At 36.7% G+C, this 13,188-nt stretch overlaps 1 protein-coding gene across 1 annotated transcript in view; it reads right to left on the bottom strand.

Moving 5' to 3' along the window:
• Nucleotides 1–2,236: 2,236 nt before the first annotated feature.
• The window catches only part of LOC140162726 (PAT complex subunit CCDC47-like), a 30,949-nt gene continuing 19,997 nt past the window's right edge, over nt 2,237–13,188 (bottom strand). The window contains exons 8-14 of the mRNA XM_072186012.1: nt 12,129–12,230; nt 10,544–10,651; nt 8,946–9,031; nt 7,883–7,941; nt 5,997–6,106; nt 3,047–3,214; nt 2,237–2,382 (exon numbers count right to left, since the gene is read on the bottom strand). Of these exons, the coding sequence (XP_072042113.1) occupies nt 2,308–2,382; nt 3,047–3,214; nt 5,997–6,106; nt 7,883–7,941; nt 8,946–9,031; nt 10,544–10,651; nt 12,129–12,230 (708 nt within the window). The 3' untranslated portion in view covers nt 2,237–2,307. The remainder of the gene's footprint in view (nt 2,383–3,046; nt 3,215–5,996; nt 6,107–7,882; nt 7,942–8,945; nt 9,032–10,543; nt 10,652–12,128; nt 12,231–13,188) is intronic.

Below are 13,188 nucleotides of genomic sequence, written 5' to 3'. Positions count from 1 at the left end.
GCTATGGGGAGAAAATTGGGGGTATTAGGGTCCTTGCCGACGTTGTGCGGAGACGAACGAAAATTAATTCTACATCTCATCTGAAGCTTCTTGGTATCATATGCAGGTCGCATCAAGTGCATAGAAATGCGCCCATCATCCATGTCACGCTTGCATGACAACAATTGCCTTGAGCACATTGTTTGCTCCATGCCTGTATCAAGGTGGCGGTCAAGTCCTGGTTCTCCTCCAATTCTGTGGGCTTGACCTATCTAATGATCCTATTTAAACATGTAGTATTTGTATTTAATCCGAAGTTGGCAAATATGAGATGAAACTGGCATATTTTAGTTTAAATGTATTACACAAAACCTATCGATAATCATTTTTAATTGCTACTGGTGCAGTAAAATTAAGCCACGCTGTACATTACTGTCATACCACCACAAAATGGCAAAACTGATATTTTATCAGAATTAAACTATTTCACATTCGATGACTTCATGCTGTTGGTATCTACCAACACCTCCTGGGAGATACTGAAGGGATGCTGCAGCCAAACAAAATTGTTTCGCTTGCCCAAGATTGCAATAGTTGGAGAAAGCTTGTAGTCGCCTGCTCCCCAGCCGACTGATGATGATGATGATGATGATGATGATGATGATGAATCGTAAATCACTTTAAAATTGCTGTGCATGTATCGTATAAAGGTTACTACAAGTTGAACATTTTTTCGAATACCGTACTATTTCAAAATACTGTATTCTATCTAATTAATGCCCCTGGGGCGTTGCATTTTCCAAAAGTGGGCGTTAATTAGCTTACAATGATAATTCCCATTTCAAATATCACTAAGTACCAATCCAGCAGTACTGCAGAGCTCCACAAAAATGCAAAATTTCTACAAATACTGTAAGCACTGTCCATAATAATGACCACCACCACATGGATATGGTGAAGTCGGCAATTGATGTTCAAAAAATACAGGAACTGTATGGTATTTTGGCATTTTATAGAACACTTTGGTTGAAAATAAAATGGCGGGGGTATTTATTAGAGGGGGGCTTTAATTAGCGAGAATACAGTAGTCACACTTTCAGTTGTGCTGTTTTGTTACAAGTGGTAAGACAGAATACCGTAATCATCCAATTATTTTCCCAGTAGTTTTAAGTTGGGAGAATGTATCATAAGGAGGGGTGGGTGGGATTATGATCGGAGGATGTACTAGAAGATCAGAAGCCCATCCTCAAGTAACCATAGCAAATTCTAGCATGAAGTACACAGTAAAGCTTGCTGATGTTTATTTTATATCGAGGAGTCAGAGACAAAAGGCCCTCAGTGCATTTTTGGCCAAAATGAGATTCTGGTACCAAATTAATCCTTACAACACTGGGCACCTTTTATGATTGTATACCATAAACAAGTTAAAGCCACAGAAACTTATCAGCAAAAATGTAAAGCCCTAAGTACAACACTATGCATGAAATGTGTGAGAGCCAGAAAGTACAAAAACGCCTGTATTATTACATGTCGCTTTTGTACTTTGGTGCTTTCCGCTCTGATCCCTCAATATCCATCTCCCCAAAATTGTAACCATAACAATTCTACCGGTTCTCTGCAAACAGTTCCTTAAACATTATAATGTGCATATTAAACAAATAACCTTACTTTCCAGGCATCAACGATCATGTCATACAACCATTCAGCTAACCCTGACCCAGGTTTTTTGCTATCGGAAGTCACAGAAGATCCGAAAAAGTCAAGAAGAAGAAGAATTTTGACTTGGCACCCCGGGATTCAACCTTTGACCCCCGATGCCAACCACACGATCAAGGACCGGGAGCTACACGGCCCGCCCGCAATTCCGTGAGCATTTGACACTTAAGGTGATTGCGACATCGCAGACCCTGGGATGCATGCATGCGCAGAATTTTTCATTGTGGTATTCTGTGGTTTTTTCTGGTGTAAGGGTTAATGACATTTAATGCAATTGAGGTTTCCAAACCTGACCAGGGATTATAATCCAATACTGGGCTTCTTTAGTTGAAATACACATCCTATGGAAGACATGTCCTTGGTCTCCCACACATGGGGTTAAGATTCCAAATAGATTCACCCATTCAGGTAACCTAATATGAAATTCACACTCCCTGTGTGGAACATTACGGTCATGTCTCCCAAAGGGGGTGTATGGATTTCAACTACAATAGAACATATTAAGAATTGCTTACTTGCCCCCCCTGGCACCAACCCCCCTCCCCCCAGTGAGATTATTATCAGACATGGGACTATAATTGGATGACATTACAGTTATATGAAGCTTTATCTTTAAGCTACACGAACTTTGACCTGCTTGGCACCTGGATTCATTCGTTTACGCATGTCCTTGCGATGCTGCTTTTCCTGTACAAAAAGGGGGAAAGAAGAAACAAAAGCATGATGATTAACTTTTTCTAATTTCTCACAAACTTTGATTGCTTACCAAGAAGAAGCTTTCATCCAGAATTCTCTTGGACCTCTTCAGCCCAAATATCTGGCACATGGCCAGAAAAGCTCGATATGTCGATTGATCAATTGATTGACTGATTGATAGATTGAATTTATTTGAATAAACAACATTAACAAAGATAACAATATTGCACAAAATTGTATACATTGTAAAAATATATTGTAAAAAATCATTAAAAAGATGCAGATTAATTAGCAACAAAATCATGAGAATGATCATGCATGGAAAAAAGTGTTTGAAAAAAAGCCTTAAAAAGTGTGTGAAATTGTGCTAAAAAGGCCAAAAAACGGGCTGAAATTAAAAGAAAGTGCGGAAATTTGGGGATTTACAGCTATACTAATGGCGACGCCCATGGAAAATATCATTTTCGTGGTAAATGCATCAAAATTACACCCGTACATCAAGCAAGAATCTAGTGAAATTCTACCATAATTAGGCAATGGAATGGATGGAAGTGTGAGTCATACATAACAGGTTTTGTCCATGCAATTTACCGATCGTCCCTGACAAGACTGACTGACTGATGCCAGTTTTAAGAAACAAACTCATTGTTCTTACCTCCAGCTTGCGAGCCTTATCTGGATCTTCCTCGTTCATCAGACGCTCCTTGTCTGCACGGCGCTTCTCCTCACGGCGCTGTTGAGCAGCCTCCTGGCGCTGAGAGTGAGCTAGTTTCATGTAAGACTCGGATACTTTAGCACGGGCACGGTCTGCCTTCAATTTACCCTATAATGAATGACACAGAAGAAAATACATCAAATATGGGAATAACTTCATGCTCATTATAGATTTCTGTTTTAATTTGTTTGCATATGTGACACGATCTGGTCCGTGGAGGCCAAATGAGGCAATTTTTGAAAATTGAGTTACTATAATTATTACATTGTACATACAATAGGCTATCATTTACTGAAAACACTGAAAAAGGTCTAGCATACTTGGTTCTAAAGTTTTTTGATGCCTATTTTCTTATGTACGAGGGGGTATCCAAAAGTTTTTGACATCACCCAGAAGCGAAGGAGCTATATCGATGAAATTTTGTCAGTGTAATTACTGGTCCTTATGTACATTATGGTCCAAAAATGGTCCCATAAGTATGTTTTACTTTTTTTACAGGTGGCGCCAGATGGGCAGTAGGCGCATAACCTGTAAAATGGAGAAAATTGAGGCACGCAGCGTGATTAAGTTCCTGCATTTGAAGGGTTAGGCCTACAATGCTCAGAAAATTTATGATGAAATGAAAGCTATCTACGGTGATGATTGCCCATCATATGGCACTGTTGCTTTCTTTTTGAAAAAAAAAATTCCAAACTGGCCACATGTCCCTCACAGATGAGCCAAGAAGTGGACGTCCATCACTTTCGGATGATGCGGCCACACTGAAAAAATTTAAGAAAGTGGAGGATCTTCTCATGAAAAGATTATGCGCCTACTGCCCATCTAGCGCCACCTGTAAAGAAAGTAAACATACTTATGAGACCATTTTTGGACCATAATGTACATAAGGACCAGTGATCACACTGACAAAATTTCATCGATATAGCTCCTTTGCTTCTGGATGATGTCAAAAACTTTTGGATACCCCCTCGTATTTCATTGTTTTTTACTCCATATTTTGACCTTTATCTCAGGTTCAAATTTGCCGCCTTTGGCCCCCATGGACCAGATCGTGTCACATATGATAGTGAAAATGTTACAAGATTGCTTTAAGGGCTCAGATTATGAAGCTGGGATGAAAAGCTGACGATCAATTGAAAATTTTGACCTTTCATATTGAAGACATGGATTTTTCTCCCAAAAAGCTGAAAATATTTTAAGTCTTTTTGGGAAAAAATCAATTTCAATATGAAAGGTCAAAATTTTCAATTGATCGTTGGCTTTTCATCCCAGCTACATACACTTAAAGTAAATAATTAGATTTCTACAATTTACTTTGAGGACTGTTAAATTAAAAAAATATCAATTTTTAATATTTTGCCATAAAAATTTCTAATCTAAATTATTTGATATCATCAGGACATTCCTCGCTTTAAAAATGCAATTCGATATGTCTGATATGCTCTCAGGTCCCACAAAAAAATCGTGAAAATGTCGCTATCTGAGCCGTTACAGATTTATATTTTTTATTCAGAAAACCAATCAGTTAAAATATTTAAGTATCCTCACTGATTTCATCATCAGTAGAACGAAAGTATTATACATCATTTTGGCTTTCTTGCAAAATATTAAGTCAATCTTCAGATTTTGTTGTGATAACAAAGGCAATCATTCCTTGCTACCAAGTATCTATTATGATCGACCCTCATTAAAGGTCCTTGACCCGTTTGACATCCTCATCCAAGCGACTTTACCTCATCGTTGGATGAGATTTTGGTATCATATAAATAGATTTTTTGTCATAGCATCCAGAAATTTAATGTTCCAATCGATGTATTTTAAAAGAAATCGTGAAAAAAAAACATTGATTTGTGGTTTTACCATGATATCGATGTTTTCCCATGCAAATTGCATTATGGCAGGGACCTTGTATGAAGGGACTGGAAACGCCTTCCATCCATTGTACCATGCGAGTTGCTGGTTTACAAATTATCCTCAGTTGAGCAAGCATGAAACATACATTGATCAATAGACCATAGTACGAATCCAAGCACAGTTACAACACTGCGCTTGGCTTGTCTTGTACATTGCGAAATGAGCCTACATGTTAGCTAGTATAATGACAGACTCTAGAAATGCTAACATAAATCTTCAAAGAACATCATCTTAAGAATTATTTCAGTATCGAAATCAGTAGGAATACCAAGCGTACGTTGTACACATTCCAGAAAAAATATAATTTTGTTTGTTCTAGCATTCTGTATTTCCACAAAATTATCACATTTTGTCTCCAAACTCCAATGTAAATGATTCTCGATGCTACACAGAAATTATTTTCAACAAAGGATAGACATTTTACACAATGTGTCATAACTTAAAGAGATATTGGAATACTTTGATGTGTTTTTGATATTTTGTAGAGCAACACGAGTAAATAATAAAATTCAAACATCGCGCCGCACAACTCGCATACAATCGAAGGTCGTGAAAGATAATCTGATAACAATAGCTTGACAATAGCTATCAATAATCCCGTTTCCAGTCCCTTTATACACGGTCCCTGATTATGGGTAGGTCCAGCAATTTTCACTTTGATGAAATTGGGCCAGCTTACAACTAGTTACTTACTGATACTGCTCTTGTGGCTTTATATCTGCTTTCTATAACATGTTAGTGAACTATAAGTCTATAATATTAACATAAAATCACTATTTCTACTCAAAAGTCTAATATACCATCACTTGTTTCACTGTTTACAATAATATCAGGACCACAATGCCACAATTATTTAGTTATGTTTAGTTGTGGTGTTAACCCAAACAATTAAGTTTTCAACGATACAGTTCTTTCAGGGACACCCTGTACATTTATTTATTTATGGATATGACATCATAAGTCCGTCTACACATACCTCTCTTGAGAGTCTGAAGCGTTTCACTTTGTCCATACAGTATACAACCATTTTCATAAGAGGCAGCATATTCTCCATGTCCTTTACGGTACCACGGGATCCACTGGGAACTACAGTAAGAAAACAAGGATATAAGTTTAACAACAACAAAAATAAATAAATAAATTGTTGCATTTATTGATCACCCTATGCTGTGACTCAAAGCCCAGGGTGATAATCTTTATAGTGCCCTGGCCAGACCCACAAGGCCAAACACTTCAGAGAGTCACTGATCACGGTAGCCAAAATCATTCCAACTCGGTTGCTAAGCAGCAGTCAACATCGGCTGTACACAGATCGTCATTACAACAGTAGCATCGAAAAAGAAAACCGAGAGTTTCCAAAACGTCTGCAAGTAAGTGGATATTTTATTTGACTATTCGTATGAAATCACAAAAACACATGATGCACAATTCGAGATCAGCACAAGCTCTAATATACCTACATAAACCATCGCAACCAGGATCACCTCCCTTAGTTTTGTACAGGTAATAGACCCGGATAATTAACAGTAACTTCCTAGTCAGTGGGATTTGAAGCTGGCTAAATTTTTCACGCTAACAGAAACTGACAGTGCCAGGACTCAAACTTGTACTGTTACGTACCAAAGTAAACCGTCTTACAGTAACAATGTACTAATAATTAGGCTACCTGGACTGCCAAAAGGGGAAACAATCATCTGCCGGAGGCCTAGAAATCTGTGATAGCATGGGCGAATCCATTTAGATTCTCGCAGAATTTTGCAAGTATCCTTATTTCAAGCGATTTTAGGTTTGCCACAATTTACCTTATCTACCTCCCGCAGCCCAAAATAATTATTATAAAAATACCGCCCTCTATCAGTCACTTATGATTAATCAAAAACAAAGATCTGCCATCTTTGTTTCTAGTCTTCTTCACAATATCGGACTACTGTTTTTGCCTGTTAAAATGCCCCTTGAAATCAGTATATTGTACATATTAATGATTGAAGCAAATTAGACAATAATACTTCATTTTGGGGGTCCAGTTGCTTCAAAATTGTAGATGATACATGCGACTTTCATGATCTCAGGATTCAACAATTTACAGCTTCAACCGACTCAGCTTTTTCTTCCCATGTTCTTGTAATGCATGTATATCCATTCATCAAAAATCTTCTCTGTATTTTAGGGGGTACTTTTATCAGACAACTCTAATACTCCTTCTATTGCACTATTCCAGTTGAAATCCTTACACCCACTATGCAAGACATGGTGTTTATCTCCCACACAGGGGTATAGATTTCAAATGGAGTCACCATTTCAGGTAATGCCATTTGAAATTCACACTCCCTGTGTATAATATTAGGATCATGTCTTGTCTTCCATAGGGGGTGTATGGATTTCAACTGGAATAGCCCATTTTGGAGCAGACGACACTGAATGGGTGACTCAACTTGAAATTCACACTCCCTGTGTACAATATTAGGATCACTTGAAATTCACACTCCCTGTGTACAATATTAGGATCATGTCTTCTATTTGCTGTTGAAGTGACGTAATAATCTGATAATTACCATAGCAATGGTTGAATACAATTTCTGATTATCGCCTTGCACTATAACGTTCACACAGTACCTATGCATTGAACCATATCATTCTGATCACTCGCACCTGTAAGATAAGTATCTTCAAAAAGAGCGGCATTGTATTCAATCTATGATTGCAGACATACACAGGTGATGAGTGCAACCTGCTTGAAGTGCAGGGCGATATAATCAAAATTGTATTCATCCATTGCTATGGTAGTTAATCTGATTTATTACGTCACTTCAACAGCGAATAGGGGGGGGGGTATGCATTTCAACTTGAATAGTCTTGACTTACACTTAAAGTTGAAGATGAGCACCTTCTTTGTCTCTGGCATCTTGGTAGGCTGTTCCTCTCTGTAATAAGAATTCAATTCAATTCAAGAATCAATTATTCAATAAAACATGATATAATAACAAATGCCAGAAATAATATAGGGTCCACAACTTATAAGTACCCCCTAAATACTTTTTAAAATAAATCTAAAAATATTTGACAAAATGCAAATGTGTAAAAAGGTATAAGTAGCTGTATTTGTTTTACACATATGGACCAAATTAAAGCGTCATACATCATTGCCCATTTTAAACAGTGTTAAAAGTTGCATCTGAGTCCATAGGAGTCAGCTCTCAAACAATATAGTAGGCCAGGTCTATTCATGTGTTTGTTAAAGAAAACCTGACTGCTATGGACTCAGGTGCAACTTTTAAAATGGCCTCTTTTCTTACACAATTAACCATTGTGACTGAACGCAATGATGTGTGACGCTATAAATTGATACACATGTATAAAACAAATAGGGCTATACTTATCTTATTACATTTTTACATTTCGTAAAATATTTTTTGACTTATTCTAAAAAGTATTAGGGGGAACTTATAAGTTGTGGACCATATATAATTGCATACATAAATATCAAAGCAAGCACTGCAAGCAGTGTATTCGAACACAAGCCCACTGCTGTCTTAAAATTGTGTTTAAAGGAGCTTGTGGATGTGGCATTTTGGATAGAAATTGGAATAGAGTTCCAAATGTTGACTCCATGCACCTTAATTGAGTTAGCAGCAAGTTTACAGTGAACGAGAGGTGGGTAGAAATTATTCACACACATTGTATTTATGACTATGAATTAAGAATGCAAAAGAATAAGAATACGAATAAGAATGCAAAAGAACTTATGAAGGAAAAAAGTTGTATTACTTAACTTGTTATTTAAACCACAATTTTACAAAAATCACCCTTCTCTAAACCATTTTCAAATCTACACCCAAGAGCCTAGATCATTTGCATATCACTGACTTTTTAGCTTTCTATGTGTATTCTGTACAGTAAATCTCTGCGTGTCTAAAAGTATACTTACTCAGTACTGGGTTTTGGACCAGAAAATTGGTCCGAGATATGTAAATAATCAAACATGTTTTCTCTATCAGACAAACAGGCAATGACCTGCAAATCAAAGACAAAGATTAATCAGTTAATTTAGTGAACAAATTCAATTTTCTTAAGGGCTCTGGTATGAGTGTTTGGACAGTATTTCTTGTGGGACCTGAGAGCACATCAGACATATCGAATTGCATTCTGAATACGAGGAATGTCCTTCTGATATCAAATAATTTAGATTTTTTAAATTGCGATATAATACAAATTTTATGATAAATTATTGAAATTTGATATTTTTTGAATTTTTGATATATAACAGTTCTTGAAGTAAACTTTATAAATCTAATGATATGTACTTAATGTGTACGTAGCTGGATATTCATTTTTTCCCAAAAAGATCTAATTTTTTTTTTGGTGTTTTGCGAAAAAAATCCATATCTGCAATACAAAAGGTCATTAAAGTTTACTACGAGGACTGTTAAATATCAAAAGTATAAATTCTTAACCATCTGCCATCAATATTATGTATTACATCGTAAATTTCAAAAATTATTTGATATCAGATGGACATTCCTCGTATTCAGAAAGCAATTCGATATGTCCGATGTGCTCTCATGTCCCACAAAAAAATCCTGTCCAAACGCTCATACCAGAGCCCTTTATTTTATGGAGAAAATTTGCAAGTATTTTTTTGCTTCAACGTTTAATGGATGAGGCAGAAGCAATACTTAAACATTTTTACTGCTGAGGACACGTTATTCGTGCGTATATCGGATAATGCGACACCCTTTAATTCTATTCTATTATCTCAAAAATAGTGTGATCTGAAGAGAAAATATCACCTTCTTGCCAAATATATCAAGGTAGAGCTTGTACGCAGATCCACAATGTAAGTGACAGGGTGCATCACAGACACATTGTATGCATAATAATGTGCCGTGACGCATTTGGTCAATTCACAGTGCACAATCAGTGTTTTTCTATTGAACATATGGTATAATAAAGAATCATTCCGGTTAGAGATTAAACCGGAATATTCCTGCTTACTGTGATTTTCTATTGCTCTAAATACCGGGTAAATACCCGATGCCACTGACATCATTAGCATATTTGCCACATCGCAATTAAGCCTTCAGTACTCCACTGTGGCGAACCGGAATATGGAGGCTGTGGTTTTCTATTGACGAAAGCCGGCTCTCCTCTCCGGAAAAAATCCTAGTTTTAGAAGGATAAATGCCGGCGAAATAGCGGAGAAAATTTAGCCGCATTCGCGGTCCAAATACCGGAGGACAGCATTTTCTACTGGTAATTTTAATCCACAAACCGGATAAAAGCCGGCTTTTTACTCCAATAGAAAATCGCTGATAGTGGAATGATGGACTGTGAAGGTAGGGTACATGAAATAGAAATCTTTGTCCAATTTTTTTCCAAGCTAGCTTGATCATTATCACGACCACAAACTCACATGACTGCAGGGCTAAACTCGTATTGCAAACACACTAGTGCACTGTAGTTTTACCCCTTATTGATTGAATTAATTTGACTATTACAGGTGCATACAGTATGGCTTAAGCTTACCTTGTTATCAAGGATACCATTAATAACTTCTCCCATTTCAGAAAGCACAGAAAAAGACGAAGACAGATTATATTTATCGCCACTACGGCGATCTGTACAGTAAAGGCTCTGAAAAAAAACCAGAACATACAAAATAAGTTCAGCCTTGCCGCGTTGACAATTCATAACCTCCGGTATTACGCCATATTTGCGTCCCAATTAAATTGCTCGTTAGATGATATACGCACACCGGCGCGGAGGTTATTGATATCCATCAATGACCTCCACGTATGCTTACGCGGTACAATGATTTCCGCGTAGTGCGCATCTGTTGCGCCAGAACTCTACACGCGCACGCAACTACCATACTTGCACATGGCGTGATTGCGCAGTGCTGTAATTGAATATATGAATACAAAAGCCACCCAAGTCCATACTATGGCCAAATTGAGTTAAGCATGGGAAATTGTTGCTATATATAGGCCTGTCATATGTATGAAAGAACAACTCAAATTCATCCTCCGTGTCTATTGGGCATGTGAAAAATAGCATGTATGAAAGAATCACCCGATTCCATGATTTGAGTCTTGTAACACATTGATGGAAATCCAGTATGTATAAAAGCCCACTTGTAACACATTCATTGCTGGAGAGTGACTTTTGAAGAAAAAAAATGGGTTTAATAAAGGAAAGTGTGTGGTTTATATTACATGGCAGAATGCTTATCAACATTATACATGTACATACCTGTGTGCTTTATTTTGTATTATCTTACTAGTGGTAATCTCATTCTAACATTGTTGCCTTTGTATATGATTCAAAAAACCACCCAAGTCCAAAATTTAAAATGAACCCCACAAAGTCCCTGAAATGCTAATCGTCATACTTAATACAGGTTAATCCACTCATTTGCACGTAAAACTTACCATATTGACCAGGTAAATCTAACTGAAGGAATTAAAATGATACACAGGTTTTTCTCTCAAAATCACTTCCCATGGTAATATGGGTGGCTTTTGTATTCATGTATTCAATTGGTAAGTCCATTTTAGTCTGTTTGATTTTTTGAAGGATGAAATAGAAGTTTTGATAAAAATTCTTTATTTCAACAAATTTTGGAGAATAAAATCTTGAGATTTGGTTGAGTGATGAGTTAAAAGTGACGGTTATGAATTTGGTTAATAACTTTGCATCAGTTATATGTCGGGCATTGTGAAAAATCTAAACATTTTGCTTTGGACCTCAGAATATCCCTCGGGGCGCATTGCCAAAGGCAAAATGTTTAGATTTTTCACAATGCCCTCCAAATAACTAATGCGCAGTTATTAACCTATAATTATAGTTCTCAGTCACAAAATATATTGTACAGTTGTCTGAACAATAATATTAGTGTGATCTTAAGATATGTTAAAGCTTCTTAAATGGGCCACCTTTGATCGGATATGACAACATTTTAGAGAGGAATTTGGAACAGTTTGATTTTAACCAAAAATTCTTGTGCTATATACAGGCACTTTTTCGAAGGGATAAATCACGACAAATAGGTGCAACGACCCCTGCCATCTATTCGACACTATGTGATGCGACCGACGATATTTTCACTTACCAAGTCTTGCATTTCCTTGCCCATACGACTTGCAGCCTTTTTAGTACCAACAAACAACACAATACTGTCCATATCCTCCTTGTTCATTGTTACAGTAATTTTCTGAAACAAACAAAGTTCACAATCAATTTTTACATTGGGGGTCTATGAATTTCAACGGGTATAGCCCAACCAAAGCAGTATGTCTTGGGTGTGTGCTTCTTAAGTTTACCTGAAAGTCTCAGAGTAGCTGTTCAAATGTTTTATGGAATGAAAATCTGATAAAGTTCACATGTTCAGTGACATATTAAGGTCGCTGGCAAAAACAAAAATGTGACATGATCAAGGGGAATGAGTCGGATGTCGCTAATATTGTTTTTGAGATATTGGCAAAAACCGTGTTCAAATTCTTTTGTTTTATATTGTTTTCAGCCACTGATAAATTGCTCATAACTCGGTAACCAGATGTCTGATTTTGATGCGGTTTACATCAAAATGTAGCATTTGTAAACTGCCAGAAAATGATGCAAAAAACTTCTAATTGAAAACTGCCGACAAGTGACTCATTCCCCTTGATCATGTCACAAATATTTCCGGTGGACTTGGTCCTGTGTTACTGTGATAATTGTGCTTAAAGTGCAAATTTCTGTTTTGTACACAACTGTACACTATTTTAGCCCAAAATTAAGGTAAAAGTTTATGCTTACCAGGCCAGGTTTCAATTTTACACTATTGAGGGAAGGTTAAAGCCTTGAAATATTCTTCATTTTTTTTTGGGGGGGGGGGTGGTTTAAGGGCTGGGGTATGACGTTTGGACAGTATTTATTGTGGGACATTAGAGCACATCAGACATACCGAATTGATGAATACGAAGAATATCCTTCTGATATCAAATAATTTTGATTTTTTGAAATTTGCAATGTAATACACATTTTATGGCAAATGATTGAAAATTTATATTTTTGATATTTAACAGTACTCGAAGTAAACTTTATAAATCTGATGATTTAAACTTAAAGTGTATGTAGGTGGGATGAAAAGCCGACGATCAATTGAACATTTTGACCTTTCGTATTGAAGA

The sequence above is a fragment of the Amphiura filiformis genome, chromosome 10, assembly GCF_039555335.1.
Source record: "Amphiura filiformis chromosome 10, Afil_fr2py, whole genome shotgun sequence".
NCBI classification, from domain to species: Eukaryota; Metazoa; Echinodermata; class Ophiuroidea; order Amphilepidida; family Amphiuridae; genus Amphiura; species Amphiura filiformis.
This window is presented reverse-complemented; position numbering and strand designations above follow the sequence as displayed.